The sequence below is a fragment of the Rhipicephalus sanguineus genome, chromosome 10, assembly GCF_013339695.2.
Source record: "Rhipicephalus sanguineus isolate Rsan-2018 chromosome 10, BIME_Rsan_1.4, whole genome shotgun sequence".
Taxonomy (NCBI): domain Eukaryota; kingdom Metazoa; phylum Arthropoda; class Arachnida; order Ixodida; family Ixodidae; genus Rhipicephalus; species Rhipicephalus sanguineus.
This window is the reverse complement of record NC_051185.1, coordinates 26256891-26284234: the sequence shown is the minus strand read 5'-3', so window position 1 is coordinate 26284234 and position 27344 is coordinate 26256891. Positions and strand designations below refer to the sequence as shown.

At 47.6% G+C, this 27344-nt stretch overlaps 1 protein-coding gene and 1 long non-coding RNA gene across 2 annotated transcripts; both read right to left on the bottom strand.

Annotated features, from left to right (window-relative positions):
- Positions 1–4400: 4400 nt before the first annotated feature.
- Positions 4401–27098, bottom strand: LOC119406281 (uncharacterized). Its single transcript, XM_049420031.1, has 3 exons — positions 26705–27098; positions 6645–7267; positions 4401–4704 (listed from the first exon to the last, which is right to left on the bottom strand). The coding sequence occupies exons 1-3, from the start codon at positions 26990–26992 to the stop codon at positions 4401–4403; spliced, it is 1215 nt and encodes a 404-aa protein (XP_049275988.1). The 5' UTR covers positions 26993–27098.
- Positions 11826–16283, bottom strand: LOC125760025 (uncharacterized). The gene is made up of 2 exons (XR_007417689.1): positions 15822–16283; positions 11826–13157 (listed from the first exon to the last, which is right to left on the bottom strand). It is a non-coding gene; the product is annotated as an uncharacterized LOC125760025 (long non-coding RNA).
- Positions 27099–27344: the final 246 nt, after the last annotated feature.

Here is a 27344-nt window from a genome sequence, read left to right as displayed (position 1 = left end):
GTGTTTATGTCGGGTATGTAACCGGAGCGGGAAATACAATAGAGGTGTATTGCAGTGCAAGGTTACCCTAGAAGTTTGACAGTCACATCTCCTGTGCAACGAACAGTTTTCTCGGTTGCCTACCTCAGATCCGAAGCGCACGCCGGTAGAGAACGTCAGTTGTGTTTTGCAAAACGGTGCGTCTCTTGCGGCTGCCGTCCGGATGGGTTTTTAAGCGCGCAGAACTCTGATATTGTGTTATCATCGATTTGTGGCCGCACAGTGAGATAGTCTCACCATTCAGCTTTGGGTGTCGAAGAAAACAGACGAATTTTCTCGGCCCGAATGCTCCGCCAACGACTGCTGCTAAACCCCTCCGTGGCCGAATTCCTTATGGAGCCGCTAGCAGACGATTCCGCGACGGCGCCCAAAAAAATGGCGGAAGCGCCCAGCGTTGCCGGCGCACCAAGCATTATGAATATCCCGTACAGGGGCGCGTTACTTCAGCATAGGTACGAATACTGAGATCAGGATACTTAGTATCTTATTTACGCACCGGAGCTACTACATCGCTGTCGACCGCATCGGCGCGTAGCGGCGATCTCGTGGAGCACTTTTTAGGAAACATTGACGCCAAGTGTTAATACCGAATTGATTGGTGTCGACGTTGCAGATAATTATGTTGTGTACGGAAACGCACTGGGGTGCAGATAACAACAAAAAGTGTGTGCAACTTGCACTAGTGGTGCAAGGCTGAAGCTAACAGCGGAGCTAAAGTTGCGACTTCCGAGGAGCAAGCTGCCCTCCCAAGCCCGTGTCCCTGCCCGTCTTAAACGACATGGGTGTGGTGGGACCATGCCACGTGAGAGAGAGAGAGAAAGAGAGCAGCATTATTGAGGTCCGTCACAGACGGGGAGGTGGTCCCCCGCGCCCAGCTGCTATTCCCACGTGGCTATTCCCACGTGGGGACCGACAGGTCTAGCCTGCGGGCCCTGTCGCGGGCGTGTCGGACGGCCAGGGTTTGTACTTCAGACTTCGTGATGGGCAGCATGGCTTCCCATCTGGGCTGGCTGCAGGTCGAGCCTAGCGAACCGCACTCCAAGAGCACGTGAGTTAGATTAGCGACCTCCTGACCGCATGCGAAAACCACCATCAACGCATTTCAAAATGTCGCATCGCGAAGCAAGCGGCCCGCATTCTTATTCTTCGTGGGAATAGCGTGATCCACACGTGCACCATTTACTTGTCCCCCCCCACACGTCGGCTCGATCCAAGGAGTTGCCCTCTACCCCAACGACTCCGTCCACGAAGCGGCGCTCGTTAACTGACCGCATCACTCACCTTACGGGCGACGATTCGACAAGTGACTTGGACGGGGTACACAAAGATTCTCCAAGCAAGTGCAACGACGTGACCAAATAGTATTACATGGCCAGGAGAGAGTTCCCGCCTCCTCACCCCAAACTCAGTAGAGCTCAGGCGGTCTCGTTACGATTATTGCAGACACACTCGTATCCGTCACTCGCTTACCTTAACGAAATGTACCCGCATGAGCACCCTCACGTTTTATGCCACGTGACGAGTCTTAAGCGATTTTTGGCAGCAACTTGTCAGATGACTAGTGTTACATGATTTTAGCGGGAACACGGCACGCGACTAGTGTTACATCATATTACGTCACTTGAATAGTGTTACGCGATTTCGCCGCAAACATGTCACGTGAGTAAGTTACATGATTTTAGTCCCGTGACTAATGTTTCGTGATTTTGGTGGGAACGTTCCACGCAACTAGTATTACATAATGTTACCTCGCCAGACGAGTGTTACGTGATTTTGGTGGCGACTTGTCACGTGACTAGTGTTACGTGATGTTACGTCACGTCAGCCTCCTATTTCTTTTTGCTATTTCTCTCTCACTTTATTTCTTTTTATGTCTCTTTCTTTGCCTGCCTTTCTATCTTTGTTCTCTTTCTTCCCTTTCTTTCTCTCTGTCTCTCTTTCTTTCTATTTCATCAGTTTTCTCTGTGTGTGTGTGTGTGTGTGTGTGTGTGGTGTGTGTGTGTGTGTGTGTGTGTGTGTGTGGTGTGTGTGTGGTGTGTGTGTGTGTGTGTGTGTGTGTGTGTGTGTGTGTGTGTGTGTGTGTGTGTGTGTGTGTGTGTGTGTGTGCTGCGCGCGCGTGTGTGTGCGTGTGTGCGTGCGTGTGTGCGTGCGTGCGTGTGTGTGTGTGTGTGTGTGTGTGTGTGCGTGCGTGCGTGCGTGCGTGCGTGCGTGCGCGCTCGTTCTCTCGGCCATCGGAGTTATTGCATTCGGCGCCGCACAAATCGGCGCAGCGAGAGAACGCTCTGGCACGATGTTAGCTTTAACGAACCCTATACTGGCATTTCCCGAGCATAAAGACTTCCCCTGTTAAAAGAAGGCTGGCAGATCCAACGCACTGCGGCAATCAATTTCACCGGCGTGGTTTCGAAAATGGTAGGCTCTTCGCAGATCCAGCATGGTGGTGAGAATTCAGACGCGAATCCTTCACTCGCGCATAAGAGCGGACTGGCTGTATCTGGACCATCGCTACTCTATGGTTTCATACACTGCTGCTGTAATAGCAACGAGGGAAGATGATAGAAGACTGTTTTATCGTTATCGCGTGTAATACAAGGCTTACTTCTCCCGACTTCGGCCTTTTTGTTTATCTTTTTTTTTTGCAACTGTCGCTGCGGTGCACTAGTGGTTATGGTGCTCGACCGCTGACCCGAAGGTCACAGGATCGAATGCCAGCCGCGGCGGCGGCGGCATTTCGACGAAGGCGAAATGACAGAGACCCATGTACCTAGATCATGTTCCACGTTGAGAAACACCGGATGGTCAAAATTTCCGGAGCCTTCCACTACGGCGTCCCTCATAATCATATCGTGATTATGGGACGTAAAACGCCAACAATTATTTTTTTTTTCCAGCGTCTGATGTTGGAACAATTCATCTAAGAGCGTCTACAAAAAAAAAAAAGACAAAACATTTGCGTAATATATGGGACAATATGGGAGTGAGAAAGGCATCATTTTAATAAAAGCAATAAGTACTCCACAAACCCGATTATACGGGTGTTGACGGCTAATGTCTTAGCGGCAATCATTAACGCTATAGCTTTGCAAACAATGTTCTCCGTCTTGGAGCTATCACTTCCCTGTGACGTAAGATGCGTAGGCCGATGCCAAAGACAACGCCAGTCTATCACTGCGCCACAAAGCGCTAGCTTTCCCGAGGAAAGAGTGACAAACCATCACGTGACGCAAACAAACCCGGCCTTTGGAAGACACCCTTTGGAACCAGGCCTTTAGACGAGCGATGAAGCATGTACACACGATCATGGCGTGATAGTTATACATAGGATTACTGTCCTGTACTCAAAAGCCATCAATCTCTTACGGGGTCTTTTTGACGGCGATTTCGTGGGCGCCGCCATGTTTGATCACGTGGCTACACGCCCGTTCACAATGCTCAACAGCCTCCATTGCCTCACTGTTTACAGTGAACGCGCATGGCTCCATTGCTACCGTTCTGCAAACCGAGCCTAGATGTTGACGGACATTGTAAAAGTGACTCCCGGTGGACAGCCCGAAACTTCATCTACATCTCTATAGAACATGAAAATACTTTTCTAGCTTAATTTGGTGCCTCGTTTGAATGGTGCGAGCAGCGGACACATGCCTTGCGCTGTTTGTAGCGAGATTAGCGATGCACTATCAGCCGTTCGTACTTGCTGCTTCAGAATTCAATCATGGCTACTGTATCTTGCTCGCAGTTTTGCTTTTGTTGCCCAACTGCTTCACTTGACTTGTCAAGTCAAGCAGTTGGCTTGACTTGACACGGCTTGACTTGCTTCTAGCTCAGAAACGTTCCTCACGGTGGTTTTCATATGGCGGTTTAATGTGTACGTTATAGCTGGCGGGTGTTCTCAGTTGTCGTCATTATTTTCCTGCAGCGCACCAGCCTTCGGGCGTATTATGCCTATGTCAAACACGAAGCGTACTTCTGTCGTTAGTGCAATCTGTCGCCCACGCTTCAGCCGCTGATGGTGCACCCGATGCACCCTGACGACGAAAACAGGCGGCCGGCACCTAGAGTCTCCATGGATCTCACGAAACCTGATTCGTACAAAAAACTTATACTTGCACTGATATGCCTCGACCGTAAAGTACGCGTAGCTCGCGTGCAACGCTCAGCAAACCTGCGTCCGAACGTTTTCTTATGCACGAGGAAATCTTTAAGCGTCAGAACTTACGTCGCGCTTCCAAGCACTTTCCTTTACGTAACAATAAATTACATTTAACACCCCGAAGGATATAAGTAATGGTGTGCTGAAGATAATCTTGCGATGATGTTTTTCGCATTGTTCGCAGCACTTGTCGCGACAGGTCCACAAGCAGTTACAGATATTGAGGTATCAGCGTTGCCTCCGAGCAAGAGTTCAATGTCGATGACGTGCTGGCTCCCGCAGCCTGATTATGCGGAAAAGTTCCCTCTTGCAACGACTTCGAGGTAGTCGGTGCTGCGACTTGAGCCATCTTGGACGTTGCAGGTGCAGCGACAGCGTGAGTGATCACGGCCGTCCTGGGCTCCTGGTTCTTGACCTGTCCAATCGGCTCATTTATTTGACTCTGAATAGCAAACAGCAGATGCTCGTGACTGGCATCCCTCAACAGCTTCTTCAATTCTTCGAGAGCAGCTAGCCTTCACGTCTCAAAGAGTCAAGGCTTTAGAATCTGAGTATGCGTTTTCTTTTGCGTGCTAAAGGAACGCAGGTACTGCATCCGGCCATGTGGGGCGTGGAGAGCTTCCTGGGCAGGATTTCGTCAACGTATCGCAAACACCGACAGCTTTGGACTCGTGCGACAGAGGCCACAATCACGCGTACTATGTCTTCGTCGACAAAGCGTGTTGGTCGCCAGTGGACCACTGTGCTAGGGTGGTCGCGAAAATGGTGCACCGGTGCAGGATCTCGCTTGGTGGTGTCGATTTTCACACCCAGTGATGAACTCTCACACAAAAGTGGGCTCACCAAGCCTTTCGTTCCCAATGAGATGCTTCCCAAGGAGGCGCGTTCCCAATGAGACGCTGCTCTACAATAATCGTGCAAAATTTGATATCACAGCAGAGTTATATATGCGTTGGATGTATGTCGAATTGAAACGTAGAACTCCATTGCCTCTTTACTTGATAAAGAAGTGCGTTAATTGAACACCAAATTGCGTTTACTTCTTTTATTCCACCATACAATCAGGGGTAAATGCAGTGCTAACTCAGCGAATAATAGAAACGTAAATGTAAACAGAGGTTATATCAAACGCATCTGTTTTAAAGCAACATCTCCAAATAATAGTAAATAATGGTGTTCAATCTGAAAATCACATATCACGCTTGCAGCGAAAAAATGTGATGAACTATGTGATTGCAGAAATAGCGTCTGCATGGGAGTTTCGCAATTGAACAGTGGAACGAAAATTCCTCTTATCCCATAGTTTGTGCGTTGCCCACCTCTATAGATACTTGAAGTCTGTTTTGGATATTCCACATTACCATTTAATTGACATCTATAACTGCGATGAAAGCATTATGCATGCTTTCACTCCGTGTGATGTTCCGGCTACTAATTAGTGCTCTTAGCAAGAGGGTTACGATTGGCTTGGCATTAGATATTGATTAAAGATTTGGGTGGGCATCAGTGCTCCTATCATCAACAGATCGACTCGGTGTTTTGGGTGGAACGCAATTACTGAAAAAGGACTTAACAGTACAAACCTCAATCGGGACTTCCTGTAGCGTCACAATAAATAAATGGCCCAGCAAACAGTGAAGAAAAACCTTATATCTAGAGCTGAATGAGAAAGACATCGTAAAGAAGGCTTCAAAGAAAACATTATATGCTGCTTGTGCTTCATTCAGCATCCGAAACTTCAATCGGAACTTCAATGACTCGACGTCACACGCACACATAAAACGGAAATAACGTTAAGCAATGCAGTATTTATGCGTTCAATGCTGACGAACTGTAGGTTTTATGTTTATGTGGTGCTGCGACATGCACGCATATATGAGTCACCCAGAGGTAAAAGACAAGAGACACTCGGAAAATCATAAGAAACACTAGGCACTCGAATGTCCTGCCCACTAGTTCTTATTGAAGACAGAGCTCAATTTCGAACTTGATTCTGTTATCTCCGAAACCCAGGCTCAACAGTAAAGTAAACCACGTTGAGTATATGCAGTGACAATGTATCCATAAGCCTCTGTCCTGCCTACAGTTACATGGTTCTTCAGAAGAACTAAGCTCATAAGTGCACCCCATTGTCAGATTGTGCATCCTCACGAGGAAAACAGGCGGCGGACACATTGAGTATCCATGCGCACCGTGAAACTTAATTCGCATATTAAGCTTATGTTCACTCTTCATTATTTCAACCATAAAGTACGCGTCCCTCGTGTGCAACACTGTGATATCTGCAAGGTTTCCTATGAACGATTCGGTACACCGGAGAAGATCTTCGATCACCAGGACATATGTCACGCTTCCAAGCGCTTCGCTCCACGTATCTCTCGTCCAAAACGGCGCGGTTGACTTTAAACGAAATTCAACACACTTTAGGATACCACTAATGACATGCTGAGGATACTCTTGCGAGGATGTTTTCCCCATGCGTCGCAGAACAGATTCCGGCAGATCCACAAGAGGTTCCAGCTGTCGATGCAACAACGAGGAGGACCGCGAGGAGGACCGCGTTGTCTCCTCCGAGGAGGACCGCGTTGTCGACGGCGCGCTGACTTCCTCAGTTGGATTCTGCCGAGAAGTTCGCTCTTGCAATGAGGTTGAGGTGCTCGGTGCTGCGACTTGATCCATCTGTGACGATGCAAGTGCCGCGACATCGTGAGTAATGACTGCAGGCCTGCCTCCCTGGTTCCTGGTCTGTTCGATCAGCGCATTCATTTGAGTCTGAATCGCAAGCAGCAGCTGCTCGTGGTTGGCGTTCCTCAAGAGCCTTTTCAGTTCTTCGAGAGCAGCCGTCGCGTCTTGAAGGGTCAGTGCTTGAGAATCCGAAGACGCGTGTTCTGAGCGTGGTGAAGAAACAGCGCCTCTGCATCCGGCTGCGTAGTGAGTTGACAGTGCCCTGTGCTGGACTTTCTCGCCGCATCGCAAACACTCCACGGCGTGGAATGTGCATTCGTTCTCGTAGTGTCGCAGCATAAGCTCCACGGCTCCCTCAAATTCGCATCCATGCTCTTCGTTCCAGCAATGAACCTTTGTTGCAAAAGGAAGAAAAAGAAACAAACGAAGACGATCTCTTTAGCAAGCGTACGTAATCTCTTAACAGGCGGATGCGAAGAACAAATTTTGGGTGATAGTTTAGAATTGCGCTTCGTCGAGTGGACATGTTAGCAATTTGTGTAGTCTTTTTCTCTCTCTTTGGATAGCTACAGGCAAAGGGAAATTTAATGATGTAATTGATTTTCCCATTTTTTCCCTTTCATAAAGCGCACAACTAATGTATTCTCGCGTTTCAACAGTTATTTAATGAGCCCGATGAATTTACACTCTCTTGCTTACACATAACACATACGTTTCACCCTATATAGTACAACTTTTGACTTGCCCATGACGATTTTATTGCAGGTATGCTTATAAAACATATCAGCCGATGACGTATATAGAGTGGGTGGTCGCAGGTGGTCACATTCAGAATGGGTTGTTTGCTTCCGAGCTCATGGACAAATGTTCGTGCTTTTGGGACGTAAAATCCCAACAGTTGCAATTATTACTATAATATCGACAAATATCTCAATTTCGCTTATCTTCGGTGTAAATCTAACGCACTCACTTAAAAAAAACATTTCTTCTACAAAGATTAGTGGCCTAATATAAAAGAAGCTTTCAGGTAAACGTGTTCAACTGCTGTTAGGTTTCCCGATTATATGCAGTTCGATATTCGATAACCTAACTGATCGCCTTAGGTTGATAATTTGCGATTAACCGAATACTTGATTTCCCGCACTGTGGCTAAAATATATTCAATCGCTGTTAACAGCAACGTGATTAACGAACACCAAAGCACGGAATCAGTCACGGCCGTGCCGATAGTGCGCGTCGGCTTGAGCAGCCCGCTTTAGGAATGTCATAGATTGAGCGGTCGCTACGAATATAAACTAAAATATCTTTTATGACATTTTTACCACCGAGGAGATCAGTATTTTCTGAGAAGAATTTGAATTTCCCTCTACCTTGAAACAATCTTGTCATTCCGATGTTTGTCACGCTTTATAGACCTATTCTGGCGTTTGGAGGCTCCAGTAGCTCTTATCTGCGAAATATCGTGCTCCGATTGACAGAGTGAATACGCACACTTCGACCTACTGAAGTAGCACAAGCGGTGCATATTACTGATAATAATATCTGGGGTTTAACGTCCCAAAACCACGATATGATTATGAGAGACGCCGTAGTGGAGGGCTCCGGAAATTTCGACCACCTGGGGTTCTTTAACGTGCACCTAAAGCTAAGTACACGGGCCTCAAACATTTTCGCCTCCATCGAAAATGCAGCCGCCGCGGCCGGGATTCGATCCCGCGACCTTCGGGTCAGCAGTCGAGCGCCATAACCACTAGACCACCGTGGCGGGGCTGTGCATATTACGGTGAATGCTAGAACATTCTGCCTCGTGCTTCCCGAGACTTGTATTTTATAAAATATGCCCACTTAAGATATAAATGAATACCAATTCATCTGTTAAGCGTTTACTTTTTGGGTAATAATTATACGTGTTTGACTATAGCGAACTGGCCAGTTTTGCACTGTTAAGCCCGCAGTTATGCAACAGTGCAAATAATGCAATCGACCAATTTTTCTATGGAAGGGCCAGAGCCGTTTGCTCACCTTCAAGGCATTCGCTCTCCTGGTAGGCAAGTCATAGCTGACACATTCAGCTTCCTCAAATGGCTCTTGATCAAAGGGACACCGCCCACCGCATCCTTGGGAGTTGCCTGCGTGGCACGATTGGCATAGAACGTGCTCACATGGTAATATCACAGTCTTATTCGGAATCATGCCACAGAGGCCACAAACACGCGAAGTGGACACCTCGTCGACAAAGCGAATCGGTCGCCAGTTGACGCCTGCGATGGGGTGGTCGCGAAAACGGTGCACTCGTCGGAGATCCGGCATGGCGGTGTGAATGCAGACGCGAATCCTTGACTGCAACACAAGAGCGGACAGGCCGCCTCTTGCAGCGAGCCTTATCGCTATGCGATGGTGTGACGCACTCCGGTTGTCATAGCAACGAGGATGGATAAGAGGAGGCAATGCTGCAATCGGCGCGTACTCGTTGACGCCCACTTATCGAAGCTTGATCTTCGCTACACAGGAAGGAAGAAATACGTTATCACTGCTGATAAATCCCGCAATGCCACGTGGATGGCTACGAATAAACCACCATAAATATGTGATGCTTGTTTTTTTATCAAGTGTATTTTTTTACCAATCAACTGTCGCACGGTCACCATAGCGACCGATTGCTGAGGATAGGGATACAGATAATAAATTGAAATTGACAACGTTGTTTGCAGCGTTTGTGGTGTCTTAACTACTCTCTTGGGTTCGTGTTTGCACGCCCTGCCTTTCTAAACGGCCCCAAAACATCCTCTGAAAATACAAAAAATGCCAGGCCTGCGCGGAAAGCGCAGCACAGTCACAGCGAAAGCTGGAAGAGCGGCATTTCTAGAGCCCGTTGTAAACTCTCTTGGGGCTACTAATACAAGTACACTAGCAAGGTACCCACTACGCCATAAATCACAATATTTGTGAAATTGGGAAGCACCTACAACGCCATTATTCGTCATCGTGCGCAGAAGCGAGGTTCCAGCTACACATATGTAAGGCATTATGTGCACTTTGTTTACGTGACCACTGATGACGATGAAGAATGGTGGCTCAGCCCTTTGTAATGGGTTGGAAGCTTTAAAGGGCTCACCAGTTACGTAATTCGCATTATGTGACGTCCGGTCGCTATTTAACTCTCCCACCATGCAATATAACATACATTGACGTGAGAAAGAGAGACAGAGAGGGGGGGAAGAACTTAATTGAGACCCTGAGGAAATGGATGATCGGCTCATGGGCTTCCTTGGCAACCAATGCAAGTGCACTTGCGAGGAACCCACTACGCTATAAATCATAATTTCTGTGAAGTAGGGAAGCAGCCAGGTTTTCACCGTCATCGTCACGTTCTGTATAAAGACCAAATCGATAACATCGCTCCGCGCATCGTATGTTCCACCCGCGAGCACGTACAGCCGCTCAAATCTTTAAGTATCGTGCACGAGCGCCGACTTTTTTTGTGCGTCAGCGCAGTACGACGGAGCCAATTTGCAAACAGGGCTACAGTAAGCGCATGCCCACGAAACGCCCTCAGCTGGGCCCATCGTCGGCCTGGCTGTTCCTTCGCGAGAACGTCAGCCTGCAATAACTCATTTCAGACGAACAGGCAGCGCGCCTTGCTCGTATCTCGTATTCCGAAGATCAGCAAGCAACCACAAAATGAAATCCGCAGATACGTCACACGCTCCCGCGCATGAGATAAGCTGATAAATGTGGATCGTCAGCTTATCTGGCCACGCAAATGCTTTTTTTTGCGGGGGAGGGGGAGGGGGCTTCATTTCGCCCTGTTTGCAACTTGGCTCTGACGTACGGCGTTCACGCACAAAAAAGCTGGCGCTCGCGCACGATAGTTAAAGATTTGGGCGGCTGTACGTGCTGGCGAAGCCTAAACACGGCTGAATTAGAGATGAAACAAGCTGGTCATCTCCGTGGCACGGAAGGCGCATGCGATAACATCAGCCCGCGTGCGAAGGCTGCCATCGATTGCTCCTCAACCAGCAACCTTATATTCAATGTTCGAGCAGAAGCTCTGAAAATTGACTATAAGGACACCGTCGTGAGCGCTGGCGCGTGCGCGTGCGCTATCTCGGCAGACATCAGCAAAGGGCTCATATACCCTTGTACGCGCTGTGATCTCGCCGCTTCGTGCTGTGACCACTGGTACGACTAACTGCACGAAAATCGCTTCTCTCCCGGAAGCGGTGGTATTCCAATACGCCAGTGTTTTTTACAGTTACGCGAGATCGGATCAATAAGAGTGAGCTGGTAGCCTTAGTTCGTATATTTCATCTTGTGCTATCGCATTCACAGCTTCGCCCTTTCGGTGAAACAGTTTTTATTCTAAATGCGAGGGACAAATTTCTCTCCCCACCATATGTAGAATCTACCCCCTCCCCCCCTCTCCTTCCTCCCGCGCCACGCCACCGCCGAGACGATGAACCCCGCGCCGTTGACGCACCGCCGCCGGAGGTGGAAACACCTGCGCGTCACCGCCGGCGATAATGAGACCGGAACACATGTCTAGTATCAGAGCAATGTAAATCTTGAAACTTCAGTACAAGTTCAATGTTAAGATTCTCGGGTTTAAAAAAAAAACGGCGTTTTACTTAGGTAGCATTCACTACAGGAGAAAGGCTCTCACTACTTTTGGTTTGGCCTTTGAATGGAGCGTTTGTATTATGCAGTACATTACAAATGGCTTCAACTCTTAAGCGGAGGTGCGAGTGACAGGATTACGAGCACATCCTCTGGCAGCTTTGTACGAAGCTTAATTACAAACTGCACTTTCTTACAAACCCCAAGCGGGTCTCCTAGTAAAGGAGCAATAAAAAATGACACAGCAAACACATAATGAACATTACAATCATAAGTAAAATATGGAAAAAATACTACCGAAAAGTTGTCTAAGAAACAAGCAATATTGGGAGCAATACAGCACGTGTTCTATTCGGGACCCAAAATTTAATCGGAGCATTACTCGTCATCACAAGCGTACTTAAAACAGAAATTATGTTGAGCAGTGTAGCATGTATTCAATCAACAATGTCGAATTGCAGGTTTCCGTCTTTACGTGATGCTATGACATCCTTTCTCACAGCCAGCGTCATTGGAATAAAAGGCACAAACATGAAACACACGAAAGGTGAAGCGCAACGCTAGGTATTCGTGTGCGGCGCCTATGCGTGTCCTTCAGGCGAGATCCTGATTTCAAACTTTACGTTTCTTTCTAGTAGGCATATCTGCATTGTCTCGTCAGTTTGTGTTTCTGAGTCTGTGCGCAGAGAAGTTGCCTCAGCGGGAGCATAGCACTTACAATTACGTCCATGCCCAGAGGAACCAGCTGGAAACATTTGGCTTAGATCGAGCTTGAATAAAGGGGCCCGAAAGGGAAAGCCACAATGCTTCCCATGAAACTGAATTCGAACACCGAGTTTGGATCCATGGACATAGAGCTGAACCGTAAAATAAGAGTCTCTCGTGTGTAGCACAGTCATATAAGCAATGTTAGTTCCGAGCAATTTCTCATGCGTGGGAACGTTTTCGACAGTCACAGCATACGTCACGATTTCACGCACTGTCGTCCATGTTCGTGTCGTCGACAACGGGCCTGTTAGCTCTAACTGGCATTTAACACCTCTGCGTACATAAGTAATGGCGTGCTTTGGGTAATCTTGAGTGGAAGTATTGCGCATGGCATTCATAACACCTTGTGGAACGTCTGCGAATGGTTCCGGCCTACGAGGCACCGCTGGTTTCTTGGAGCATGATGCGGACGACGTGCTGGCGTCCTCAGTCTTATTCCGCCGAGAAGTTCTCTTCGGTAACGAGGTTGAGGGACTCTGTGTTCCCACTTGAGAATGTCGCAGCGCCTGTACAGGCGCTGCGACATTGTGAGGGGACACGGCGAACGTGTATTCCTGGCTCCTGATCTGTCCAATTACTTCGTTCATTGAACACTGAATCGCAAGCAGCAGCTGCTTGTGGTCGTTCCTCAACAGCGTCTTCAATTCTTGGAGAGCAGCCGTCATGTCTTGAAGGGTCATTGCTCTAGATTTCGACGACGTGTTGTTTGTGCCTGCTACCGAAAACAGGGGCACCGCATCCGGCTACGTAGTGCGTTGACAGTTCTCTGTGCAGGACTTGCTCGCCGCATCGCAAAACACTCCACGGTGTGGAATGTGCATTCGTTCTCGTAGTGTCGCAGCATGAACTCTACAGCTCCTTCAAATTTGCAACCATGCGCTTCGTTCCAGCAGTGAACCTACGTTGCAAGAAGAAGAAAGAACGAACATTAGCACTTTAGCAGGCATCCGTTATCTGTTAACAGTTGGACGTGAAGAACATATTTCATCAGATAGTTTTGCACTTCAAAGCATGGATGCGTCTACCTTATGTGACGACACAATTTGGCGGTTTAGGAATTTGTTCTCTTGCTTTCTCTCTCTCCCTCTTTGAAAGTGACAGCTGCTGCTTGTTGAATGACAAACTTGATGTCGATATTCTTTTGGATGCCACTGAAAAGCCAGACTTTTTTGCCTTTCAGGGTCTGTTCGGTGACCTGGTTGGTGCACTTTATTTTCAATTAGGCAAATACGTTTCACCGGTGAACAACTTCTGACATGCGTAGGATTCTTTGTCGTATGCACGCTTACAAAAATATTTCGACCAACGATGCTTATGGAGTAGAAGGTCACCAATGTTCACGTTTCATGTGGCTTGTTTTCTCGCGAGCTTTTTCAGTAGTGCTCGCAACCTCACTTATCTTCGGTGGAAATGTAACCTATGCACATTAAAGCACTATGAGTATGCATAAAGATTAGTGAATGACGGTTAAAGAGCTTTCCGCTAAACCCATATTTCTGTTATATCATTTACAGTTTGAGTTAGTAACAATTTGATTAGGGCTAATCTGGTTCATGATTAAATCAGAGAATTAAACAGCGCCATCGGTTGACCCGTGGCTTTCGTTCCTTCATTGCCATTGTTCTAAACGCGCTGTTTCATCCTATTTTATATTTACGGCTTATGGGGACTCTCGATAACATTCACACGCCTCGATGACCAGCCGCTTTCAGAGCAATCGATTTTCGGAATGCCAGAACTTTAGAGCTTCACACCAGAAAACGACAAATGCGCTGCAGAAGTTTCCGATGTCAACTGCCCATCGCCGAACAACTGACACTCTTTAGCTTTAATGTACGTTGTCGTCCTTTATGAAACGGAACACTCTGTCGTCCTTTATGAAACGGCCTGCGCTCTTCGGCGGCTGCCAACAGCAGCATGAACCGATAGCTAAAGAAAGCACGTCCGCTTTTCGCGTCATCTATTGGCAAACAAAATTAACGAGTCATGGCCGGTGGACAAGCCCTGATAGCTTACGCTCCCGCTCCGGCATCGCAATGGTCGATGCCGCCAAAAGCGGATGTACTCTCTTTAGCTGTTGGTTGATGGTGCTGTTGGCAGCCGCCGCAGAGTTGAGGCCACACACTTGCGTGTTCCCTTTCATGAAGAACGACAAGGTACGTGTCTCTATGTCTGAACACAGCTTATGATTTTCGAAGTTGGATAACCTGATTGATTAGCTTATTATCTCCATAATATCTGGGTCACAGATTACCTGTTCTCCGGCCCTGTGCCGAATCCTTATCGAATGTCAGAGGCGACAAAGTTTCCGCGTGTTGGTTTGCCATTGCTTAAGCACAATACCCGTCGCGCGGGTATCGAACAAGGACGGAATTGCTCTCGCACTTGCCAACAGTGCAGATTCACCTAAATAGGCAGATTTTAGTAAATCACGTGCAGAGCGGTTGCTATCGAGATATATCCAATATAGTTTGCAAGGTCATTGCTTCACTGAGGTCAGCGTTTACCTAAAGCCGTTTCAATGTGGATCTGCTTGCAAACAACGAAATTTTTCCAATTTCTTGCAATTTTTATCGTTGTGAACTACGCTTATTCTGGTTTTCTGTGCCTGTAATATCCGCAAAATATCGTGCGCTGAAAGAGCCAGTGATCGGAAACATTTCGACTTCGCAATGAAGCAGTGCAGTAATGTGTTGGACGCGAACGCACCACATATTACATATGTATTGATGTTGCGACTCACATATGGTAATATTGACTGTTTGATCGACAATGTTCACAAGTATGAAACCTGCTACTAGTTCAAGATGGCTCGGCGTTCAGCAAGTGCTTGAACTGCGGCCGGGGTTGGCTGAAATGGAATCGTGCGACAGACAGACCACAATTCCTGCGTTTAACTTCCCCAAGAAAGACTGTCGTCATTCAAAATTTGAGCGCACGCTGAAGCAAACGCCGCTGTCGTCTGCTCACGAACGCTGCTAAAGAGCACGGTTGCGCACAGTTGCGCTCGCCCGGCCGCGCCCGGCCAGTAGCGCTTCTTTTTCTTTTTTGGCGGTTGCGGCTTTGCGCCGCAAGGCGCCGCCAATTGAAGTGCCTCCGTCGGCGCATGTTATTTTTGTATTTTTTGTGACGCTATCTCGAGACCCGCCGACGCCCGTTCTAACGGGAGTTTCGCCTCCTAAATATTTCTTCTTCCGTAGCTGTAATACACTAAGAGCGGCGCACTCGTGTGCGCCTGTGCGTTTTCCATTCGATTGTATGCGGCGCTCCGCGGAGCGCGGCCACGCTGAGCCATGGTCACCCATTGTCGCAGAAGCGCACTAATACGTCAAATGCTACAACATTGCGCGTGGTGTTCCCTGTGGCTTACATGTTAGCATCTCGACGTACAATATACACCGGCATCAACTCATCTGTGAAATGTTTATTGTATTGTTAATAAGTGCACACGTTTGCCTAGACGAAATGGCCAGCCTTGAACTGCTACGCCTGCACTTAAGCAGTAGTGCAAGCAATGCAATTGAAGAATTTTGATAAAGAACAACAGGAATCGTTTTCTCACCTTGAAGGCATTATCTTTTCTGGTGGAGAAGACATAGCAAAAACACTGAGCTTCTTCGAACGGCTCCTGATCCAAGGGACACAGACTGCTGCCGCCTTGGGGACTGGCTGCGTGGCATGATTGACATAGAATGTGCGAGCATGGCAGCAGCACAGTCCTTGTCGCAATCATGCGACAAAGGCCACATACACGTGAACTGGGCACCTCGTCGACAAAGCGAGTCGGTCGCCAGTTGACACCTGCGAAGGGGTGGTCGCGAAAACTGTGTACTCGTCGAAGATGCGGCATGGTGGCGGGAATCCTTCAGTCACGCACACGAGCGCACTGACTATATATGATCAATTGCTATTCGGTTGTTTGATACACTTCGGCCGCTTGTACCGTCATAGCGACCGGGGCAGATAACAGAATACCGTTTTATCACTATCGCGCATTACACGAGGCCCACTCCTCGCGACTGTACTTTTTGCAACGCAACTACAAACGGCGCATACGTTACGCGCGGCGGTAGTGTCTTTTTTTTTCTTTTTTTAACACGGATATACAAGCAAGAGAAATTGATAGACGCCATTTCCACTTCCACATAGCTTGCACCGCCGCAACTCGCTAAGCGTATGTGTTTCGCCGGGAGAAAAGAAAGAATTCAGCGTCATCCGAAATTGGAACACATTCATTCAGCAGAGCGTCCATAAGAAGAGTAAAATTGAGAAAATGTCTGTATAATTGAAACACATGCTTCTGTTTGCGTATTACATGGGGGAACACACTTGAACGTGCGTTCACGTGTAATGTTTTAATAATAATCGTTAACGCTATAGAATTACAGGCAATATTCTCCCGTCTCGAAGCTATCACTTCCCCCTGACGTAATATATGTAGCCCGATCCCTAAAACAACGACAATCTATCAGTGCGCCACAAAGCGCTAGCTTTCACGAGAAAACAATGTGACCAATGGTCACGTGACGCACACACACCACACATTTCGAAGGCTGTCTGTGACAAGTGAAGAAACATGTACGCGATCGTGCCGTGATGGTTATATCATTAGTGGAGTATATTAGAACATGGGAGTGCTCGGAATGGCCGCAGCACCAATGTACAAAAAGTGAAGCCCAAACAGGGTCAATGCCCTTGTGGCGCTGCAATCGGTAGTCTGCAAGGTGTCGTCGTTTCAGAGTTGCGCGCGGCTCCTCCATTGTGGTGCAGGGGTAGAATGCCCACTTCCGAATAAAAAAACCCGCGTTCGAATCGCAGCTGTAGATTATGGGTTTTTATTCTTAGTGTCCCCTGTTATAGCTGTATTGGTTTTCCTTTGTTTCTTAAAATTATTTTCTTTGCTACGTATTGCTACAAAAAGTAACGTAAAATGTGAAATCTCGTTTCGAGTCTCGTACTCGCAAAAATCTCGGAGGCCATACTTTACGTTTTTGTTGAATCCCGGGTGGTGACGCTGCGAATAACTACGCTCACTGTCAACTTTCTTGTATTTTACTTCATATTTTGCGTTACTATTTGAAGCAACACGTAGCAACTGAAGCTAGTTTTAAGAAGCAAAGGAAAACCAATAGAGCTATAAAATGTGACACTATAAATAAAAACCCACCATCTTCAGCTGCGTTTCGAACCCGGGCCTTTTGAGTTTGGAACGGGCATTCTACCCCTGCACCAGTTCGGCGCAGCTGCGCGCAACTCTTAAACGACGACACACTGGAGACTACCGATCGCAGCGCTACAAGCCGATCGACCCTGTTTGGGCTTCATTTTTCGAAGCTCGTTCCGAGCAGTCCCTCGTTCTAACACACTCTAGCATTAGTGTGCTGTACAGAAAGCCATCGATCACTTATCTGTTACTGGTGATTTTGCGGGCCCCGCCATGTTTGTCACGTGGTGACACTCGCGTTCACAGTGCCCAACTGCTTCCATTGCCTCCTTGTTTAGAGTGAATCCGCGCATGGCTCTGTTGCAGGTCTGTAAACCAAGCCTCTGTGTCGACGGACATTGTGACAGTGACTGCCGGCGGAGGATCACGAACCTTCGGCCACACCTCCTGAGAACCTGTAAGTGCATTCTGACCTTAATTTCGCGCCTCGTAATAATGCTGCAAACAGTGGACACACGCCTGCGCTGCTTGAAGCTGAAACTAGCTAAGCAATGCAGTGTAAGCCGTCCATACTTGCTGCTTACGGATTAAATCGCGGCCGCTGTATCTTGCTCGCAGTTAAGTGCCACGCTGATAGAAGGCTAGGCGTTACCCGAGACTTGATATGCATCTTCGTTATTGTCTGGAGTCACTTTGTAACCAGGGAGGCGAACTTCCAGAACAAAACTGTTTATTCAAAGCAAGAAGGCAAGATCCAATGAGATCAACATGCATGATTTTCCAGTGGCAGCCGATTCTTGGCTCGCGCGCCCCCTCATTCACATACACACTCGTTTATATCGTCATCGTCGTTTATGCTTATACACGTGTGTATACTAGTGTATACTGTGTATACTGTGGATACTGTGTATACTGTGTATACTGGTGGAGGTGCTGGACCGCAACCCTGCCTGATGCTCCACACTCCCACTGGGAGTCGCTCATCCAGCCCGGCCGCAGCTATCGCAACTCCCGTGCATCGCTTCAGTCGTCGGCTGCGCGGCCTTGCTCCCGAGCTCACCCCCTCGCCGGAACCCTCCACAAGGCGCCGCTCACCACTACCAATGGCCAACGCCAGCCCGCATCTTGAAAAACTATGAGCGCACAGAAAACAAGCGCCTACGTGTGTGCATATGTGTGTCTTTTTGTCGTCCGTGTTTTCTGTGCGCTCATAGTTTTTCAAGATGGAATACCAACGTGCCCAAACCGCCGCACCGCCAGCCCGCAACAGGTACTCCAAGCCAGTGGTCCTCCCAACCCATCTCATGTAACGCTTTTTCAACCACTGGTGCCTGATCGCTTTGGTGGTGGCGTACACGAAGACGTTGAAGACTGGCTTGAGCACTATGAACGTGTTGCCAATATCAACCAGTGGTCTGCTACCTTGACGACAGCGCTCTTCTTGGTATGGAAACCGCGAAGGCAGTCTGTCAACATGGCGCGACTTTCAACAACAGATGATTGACACCTTCGCCAATGTCGATCGTCGGGACCGCGCCCAGCAACTACTAGAGTTACGGGTTCAAAAACCCAATGAAACAGTCGCGATGTTCGCCGAGGACATGGCCCGTCTCTTTCGTAGAGCTGACCCACATATGACCGACGATAAGAAGTTGCGCTACCTCATGCGCGGCGTAAAAGAGCAGTTGTTCGCCGGACTTCTGCGCAACCCGCCAAGCACCGTGGCGGGCTTTATCAAGGAGACTACGGCTATGGAGCGGGCACTTCACCAACGATGCCGACAGTACGACCGCTTATCCAGCAGCGCCCAACTTCATGCCGCCACCATGACGTTTGACAATCACAGCTCCTTGCGTGACTTGATCAGAGAGATTGTTCGCGAGGAGCTGCAGAAGTTGCGGACTCCGGTAACGGAAACGCCCATAGCGTCTGTCGTTGAAGTCGTCCGCGACGAAATCCGCCAAGCATTCTCCACGGCTGATACTCCTCAAGATCAGCGTTCCATGAGCTACGCCGCCGCCCTTCGACGCCCACCACCCGTTCCACCGTCGTACCGCCAGCCATCTGCCGGCATTCCTTGGCCACCGCCGCAGGAGGACACATCGAGGTGACCTGCCGTCCTGCCGCCATACGACCAGCCATCCGCTGGCATGCCATGGCCTTCTCCACAAGAGGAGCCGTTGCGACGTCCACAGCTTCGCAAAACAGACGCCTGGCGCACCGTAGATAGGCTGTCCACTTTGTTTTAACTGCGGAGGTGTGGGCCATATTTCCCGTCATTGCTGGCACCGCGTCGATTCGTTTCGCCCTCTTAGGCCCTGGTCTGACAGTCGACGTGCCAACGACGACTACGTATCGCGCATGCGACGACACTGGTTCTCAAGGACCTCCAGCGCCTCGACGCCATTTTGACGACCGCTTTAAACCACGAAGCCTGGCTTTAAACTGACTGGCTTTAAACCACGAAGCCGTTATGATATTCACGTGGTGTGACGCCCGATGGCAATGTACGCTTGTACCACGCAATATTACTGCCATATTACATCTCGTACCGTGACACCTGCATACAGGACGCGTATGTTTGTGAAGCATGAAAGTACTTTCAGTGCAGTTCCAAGCAGAGGCGTGGCTCTGTGGTAGAACATCTGCTTGCCACGCAGACGACCTGGGTTCCATTCTCACTCGAACCCAACATTTTTAGTATTTATTTTATTTTCAGCTTTCTTAATTTTACGGTCACGGACAAGAAGATGACAACCGACTACACCGACGCCGATGGTGGAATTTCTGCGAAACGAGCTCTTTAACCTTATCGTGTTAATAAGCGAAAATTTATTCGTGAAGCAGCTAGGTGCTCAGCTCAATATAAGGAATGATTCGATAAGTTGAGCCTAATGCAGAAAATTCTACACTTAAAGTAAACAATATGTGTACGAATGGATCTACAAAAACTGAATAAATATGGTGTATACGCAGAGTAACTTATTAAAAAAGTGGCGCCTAGTCTGATCCCGGCAAGCTGGTCTTATACTCGCTTACTGCATCGAAAAAAAAATGGACTCCCACCCTACGTGGTATCTGCCGGAATTTATTTAGTAGGCGTAATAGCTCCATGCAAAAGTCCTTGACTGCCACAGTGGATTATTCAACTTGGAACTTTCGGCATGTCGCGAAATCGAGTGTCACCTACATTGTCACGTGGCTGTAACGGTGCAGATGGCAGCAGTCAGTAGGTTCAACACGAAACTCTTTATTTGGCTGAACTTGTGCTCGGGAAATGAAAAGTCACGGTACAAGCAATACACGCTGCACTCTGCTAGCGGCAAGGAAAGCGTCGGCCGCCGGTAATCTGATCTCAGTGAGGTGTGTGGGCATTTATACATGCGGCATGGAACGTTCGAGCCTTCTCGCCGGTGCTCCGCTTCAGCTCTCGAATAAACTTGACTGTTCGTCAACAGCTGCTGAGTATTCTAAAGGGTACTTAGTGCAGACTTTAAACGCTTGAAAATGAATTTAAACAGCCCGTACCTCTAAAAATCGTTAGTATGAGTTTCTGACACTTTTCTTGCATAGGTGCACAACTGCACTCAGTCGAACGACAAACAAATGAAAGAAAGTGCCTCTGGTTAGAAGACACCGCCCAACTTTGCTCGACACAACTTGACGTGACGCCGCGTTCTCTCGTAACCAATGGAACGCAGCGCGCGCTGAGAGATGAATTTGGCCTTTTCCTACTGTTAGCTTGTTCAAAACGGGGTGTCGCCACAGCTCGAAAAGATTCCGAGTATCCGCCAAACATCGGGCCATCCTGCATAGCACCCCATATCCTAAAGAAACGCTTGTTCATTGCTTATCGCCAGATGTGACTACGCACATGGTTTTTTTCTTTCTTTTTTTTAGCGCTAGAGTAGCGAGCAACCGTATCGTTATCACAGCTAGCCCGAAAAAGCTTTTTGTTGAAGTGCTTTCCACCGGCCACCCCTGCTTTAGAAAATGAAATGTGCTTGGTACTCTCGATATCGGCGTGCTCGGGAAAAACAGCGCCGCATACCGCAATATTAGCGCTCCGGCACCCTGTAACTTGTGCCAATCTTTTTCCGTTGATACTGTACGTCTTCAGGAGCACGACAGTTCTTTGATAGGCAGGCCGTTGACGCATCTGGCGTTGTACGGCAACGAGTGCAAAGAGGGTAGTTGGAAGACTCTAGGCAAACAACAGTAATGCACAGGCACAAGGGCTCCACACAGAGGGAGATTATAGGGGCCTTCCATATCGGTAGGGAGGGGCTAAGTTGCATTAGTGATCCATCTATGAATCTGCAGGAGAGTGACATAGTCATTCTAGAACGACACGTGATATAATCGTGCTGAGCGCTGGTTTTTGTAATCTTTTTATGTCGACTCATTTGGTTTTATCTGGTGAAACTGCGTTTTAAATGTTTTTTTTTTCGGAATAAAGAAGTCAGTTGCTAGTTGCGTGTCGTCCTGCGTCCATCTTTTCTTGGGTGCCGTTTTAGTCGCGCCCTCCTTTTCATTATGAATATAAATGCAACTGTAGAAAAAGTGGTTCAGAGTGGCCACGATTTATATCTTAACCAATAGCTCGAACAGCCATTTTCGTGTCGTGTAATTTATTAATCTTCGAAAACGTTCGCGTGCCCCATACCAGCTAGCGATAACTTCAACATGACAGAAATAAAGAGTTATGAATAAGAAGCCTCACACATCTTGGAAAAGAAAAACATAGCTTATAATGGATACCGGCGACTCGATATAACTTAGCTGTCATAGCTTCTACGTGAGAATACAATGATATGTGCTCTTTGCAAGGAACGCCGACACACTCGACTATTACAGGTACTAAGTCAAGATATGAATCTTCAAAATTCAGTACAGCTGCATCAATGTTAAGATTCTTGGGTCTAAAAAGAACGGCTTTTTATCTAGGTAGCATTGACTACAGGAGAAATGCTCTCGCTGCTTTGGTTTCCGGGCTTTTGAATACAGCGTTTGTACTATGTGCATTACAAATAGCTTCAACTCTTAAGCTTGAGGTTTCAGTAGCACAATTACGAGCACATTCTCAGGGAGCTCTGTCTTAAGCGTAATTAAACAACGAAACTTCGTTACAAACCACAAGAGGTAATAGGAATAATTGTTGGGGTTTCACGTCCCAAAGCCACGATATGATTATGAGAGAAGCCGTAGTGGAGGGCTCCGGAAAATTTGATCATCTGGTGTTCTTTAACGTGCACCTAAATCTAAGCACACGGGCTTTAATCATTTTCGCCTCCATCAAAAATGCGGTCGCCGCGGTCGGGATTTCATTCCGCGACGTGTGGGTCAGCAGTCCAGCAGCATGTCCACTAGACCAGCGTGGAGGGTGAAAGCCCCAAGCGAGTCTCCCAGTAAAGTCACAAGAAACGAATGGTACAGCAAAGAGATAATAAACATTGCAATCGTGGGTAAAATAGCAGAAAATACTGCGGAAAAGTTGTCTAAGAAAAAAGCATTATTAGAAAATATACAGCACGTGTTTTATTCAGGACCCAAAGTTTCATAAGAACATTTCTCGTCGTCACAAGCACAATTAAAACGGAAATGAGGTTTGGCAACGCAGCATGTATTCAATGAAGGATGACGAATTGCACGTTTTCATCTTTATGTGATGCTATGACATGCTCTCTTGCAGCCAGCGTTATTGAAATAAAAGAAAAACTTGAAACAGACGAAAGGTGAAGCGCTACCCTAGGTACTCGAGTGTCGCGCCTATGCGTGCTATTCAGGCGTGATTTTGATATCAAACTTGATGTTTCTGTTTAGTACGCATATCTGCCTTTTCTGTACAGTTTGTATTTCCGAGTCTGTGCGCAGATAAGTAGACTCAGCGGTAGCATAGCACTTACAATCGCCTCCATGCAAAGACGAACCAGCTGGAAACGTTTGGCTTAGATCGAGCTTGAATGAAGGGGCCCGAAAGGTTATTCCATGATGAATCCCATGAAACTTAATACGAATACCGAGTTTGCATTGAAAGCGATAGAGTTTAACCGTAAAATACGAGTCTCTCGTGTGTAACACCGTCATATAAGCAATGTTTGTTTCGCGCAGATTCTTGTACTGGGGAACGTTTTTGAGCGTCACAACATACGTCACGATTTCACCTACCGTCGTCCATGTTTGTGTCGTCGACAACGGACATGTTAACTCTAAATGACATTTAACACGTGTAAGGCGGTAAGTCATGGCAAGCTTTGGGTAATCTTGCGAGGAAATATTGCGCATGGCTTTCAGAACACTTTCTCGAACGGCTGCAAATGACTCGGGATTTTCAGGGATCGCCGTTTTTCCAAGCTTGATGCAGCCGACGTGCTGGCCTCCTGATTAGGATTCTTCCGAGAAGTGCTCTCTTCCAACGAGGTCGCGGGACGCGGTGTTGCGACTTGAGCAATCTCTGCCTTTACAGGTGCTTCGACATTGTGAGGGAACACGGCCCACCTGGATTTCTGGTTCGCGATCTGTTCAAACATCTCATTCATTGCACACTGAATCGCAGACAGCAGCTTGTTGTGTTTGTCGTTCCTCAACAGCGTCTCCAGTTCTTGGAGAGCACCCATTATGCCTTCAAGGGTCAATGCTCCAGATTCCGATAAGCTGTTCTTTGTGCCTGCTACCGAAACAGGGGCACCGCATCCGGCCACGTAGTGCGTTGACAGTTCCGTGTGGAGGAGTTCCTCGCCGCATCGCAAACACTCCGCGGTGTGGAATGTGCAATCTTTGTCGTAGTGTGTCAGCATAACCTCCATGGATCCTTCAAATTCGCATCCATGCGCTTCGTTCCAGCAATGAACCTACGTTGCAAGATGAAAAAAAAACAAACAAACACGATCTCTTTAGCAGACATCCGTTATCCCCAGGGCTGCGTGTTTTCGGGATTTATTTTTCTTAAAATTCGGAGGGTATTTTTCGGAGTTTCATTTCTTTGGCTGAAATTTGGCGTTTATCGGAGTTTACTTTTCCTAAATACCCAATTCTCCGAAACTCGGGGTTTAATTTTACATTATTCGCAATACTCCAATATCTGACATGAAACGATATCTGAACCCGAAAACATCAGAACACACGAAGCGTATTTTAGATTTCTGGAACGCAATAACACATGTACACATATCCGGAATAGAACAAATACTTCGATACCGAAACCTATGTTTGTGCGTATTTGAACCTTAAAGCATGCTGTAATATGCCCCAGCGTAGTACTTTACGAGGGCTTATATTCGATGTCGCCTGCCATGCCCCATTACCACCAGGGTCTGTATATGATGACGTCATTGACGTCTCTCGCTCCGTGCTCGATAAGCGGTTTGTTATATCTGCGATAGGCCTGGTCTACGAGATACCACTGACTACGAGATAAGTTTGTGCTAGCCAAACTGGCCGATGCATGAATGACGGTTTAAAACGCCCCTTTGGATGAAGAACGGAACCGGGCTATTTTGGCTGTTAATCTCGGAGTTTATCGGATAAATCCGAATTGTCAAAAATGTTACCGGCAAGTGTTTCTCGGTTTTTTTTTCGGATTTACCAGAAAACACGGAGCAATAGTTATCTCCTAATAGGTGGACGTGAACATACTTTAGTTGATAGTTTTGCTCTTCAAAACATCGATGCGCCTACCTTACATGAAGACAAAATGTGACGGCTTAGGAATGTGTTCTCTCTCTCCCTCTTAAAAATGAACAGGTGTTGCTAAGTGAGAACTCAATGATAAACTTGATGTCGATATCTTTTTAAGGTCATTCGAAAGTCTAAATTTTTTATTGCCTTTCAGGGCCTGTTTAATGACCGGGTTGCTGCACTTTACTTACAATTAAGCAAATATGTTGCCCTGGAGCACAACTTCTGACCAGCAAAAAAGGCTTTGTTGTTTGCATGCTTAAAACATTTCCACCGTTGACTCTTATGGAGTGGGAGGTCACCAATGTTCACGTTTAATGTGGCTTGCTTTCTTGCGAGCTTCAACAGTTCTCGCAACTCCCACTTATTTTCGGTGGAAATTTAACCCATGAACTTTAAAGCACTATGAGTATGCATAAAGATTAGTGAATGGCTGTTAAAGCAGCTTTCTACAAAACCCATTTTTCGGTTATATCATTTACAGTTTGCGTTAGTAACAATTTGATGAGGGCTAATGTGATTCAAAATAAATCAGAAGAAACAGCGTGATTAGACCACGGACAATAGAGGGATGATAACCACCGGTTGTCGCGTGCTTTTCGTTCCTTTTTTGCCCTGGTTGGAATCGCGCTGTTTCATCCTCTGTTTTTCATTTACAGCTTACGATAGCACTTAATAACGTTGGCAAGCCTCGATGACCAGCTTCTTTCAGAGCAATCAATTTTCGAATGCCAGGACTTTCGAGCTTCACAAGAGAGCGCGACGAAGGCGCTGCAGAATTTCTGGTGTCAACTGTCCTCGCTGAACAACTGACACTCTTTAGCTTGCGTATGCGTGTCTCTGTCTCGACACAGCTGATGATTTTCGAAGATTGATAACCTGATCGATTAACCTACCATGTCCATAATATCGGGGTCACAGAACACTTGTTCTCCGGCCCTGTGCCGACCGCCTATAAAATATCAGAGCGGACAAGGCTTGCGTGTGTTGGTTGGTCATCGATAAAGCGGCACACCCGTCGCGCGGGTATTGAACAAGAAAGGGCGGAATTGCTCTCGCACTTGCCAAAAAGGCACATGGGCTTAAAGAGACACATTTGGGCAAATCACGTGCAGAGCGGTCGCTATCGAGATATGTCCATTATAGTTCGCAAGGACACTGCTTCACCGAGATCCGCGCTTAGCTAAAGGCGTTTCAATTTGGATATGCTTGGAAACAATGACATTTTTCCAATTTCTTGCAATTTTTATCCTTGTCAACGACGTTTATTTTCGTTGTCCGTGCGCGTAGTGTTGTCTGCGAAATATCGTGTGCCGAAAGAGCCAGTGATTGGGAACATTCCGACTTCGGAATGAAGCAGTGCACTAATATCGTGAACGCTACAACATTTCCCGTGGTGGTCCTGATGAAACGAGTGTCAATGTCACGTTGTAAGGTATACATAAGCATCACCTCGTGAAAAGCGGTTACCTAATCGATAACCAGTAGATGAGTTTGACTGCACATTAAGAACAGCCTCGGGGCGTTAAGCCCGCACATATGCAGCAGTGCAAGCAATACATTTGAGGAATTTTCCTGAACGACGACCGCACCAGTTTTCTCACCTTCAGGGCGTTCGCTGTTCTGGTAGGCAAATCGTAGCTGACACAATCCGCTTCCTCGAATGGCTCTTGATCCAAGGGACACCTGCCACCGCATCCTTGGGAGTTGGCTGCGTGGCACGACTGGCATAGAACGTGGGAACATGGCAGGAGCACAGTCGTCTTTGGAATCATGCGACAGAGGGCACACACACGCGTACTGTGCACCTCGTCGACAAAGCGAGTCGGTCGCCAGTTGACGCCTGCGAAGGGGTGGTCGCGAAAGCGGTGCACTCGTCCGAGATCCGGCATGGTGGTGTGAATTCAGACGCGAATACTTCACTCGCGCATGAGAGCGGACTGGCTATATATGGCCTATCGCTACTCGTTTGTCTGATACACTTTGGCTGTCATAGCAATCAGGACAGATAAAAGAATACCTTTTTTTCGTTATCGCGCGTAACACGAGGCTCACTTTACGCACGTCTTTGCAACGCTACTATAAACTACCCATTCATTATCCGCGGCGGTAGTGTCTTTCCTGCATTTCTTTTGCCTCGGACGCCGCAGCAAATGTCACTGATAAACGCGACTTCCACTTCTTTACGCACGCACCGCCGTGCCTCGCTAAGCAAATGTGTTCGGCAGCGAGAAAATCACGGAT

What these genes read in the sequence shown, in the direction of transcription:
- LOC119406281 (XM_049420031.1), bottom strand. Translation starts at nt 26,992, where the DNA reads ATGCCGGATCTCGGACGAGTGCACCGCTTTCGCGACCACCCCTTCGCA. An exon ending in GAACAGCGAACGCCCTGAAG is followed by an intron (nt 7,268 to 26,704) that starts GTGAGAAAACTG and finishes TTTGCAACAAAG; the next exon opens with GTTCATTGCTGGAACGAAGA. An exon ending in GGGAAAACATCCTCGCAAGA is followed by an intron (nt 4,705 to 6,644) that starts GTATCCTCAGCA and finishes TGAGACGTGAAG; the next exon opens with GCTAGCTGCTCTCGAAGAAT.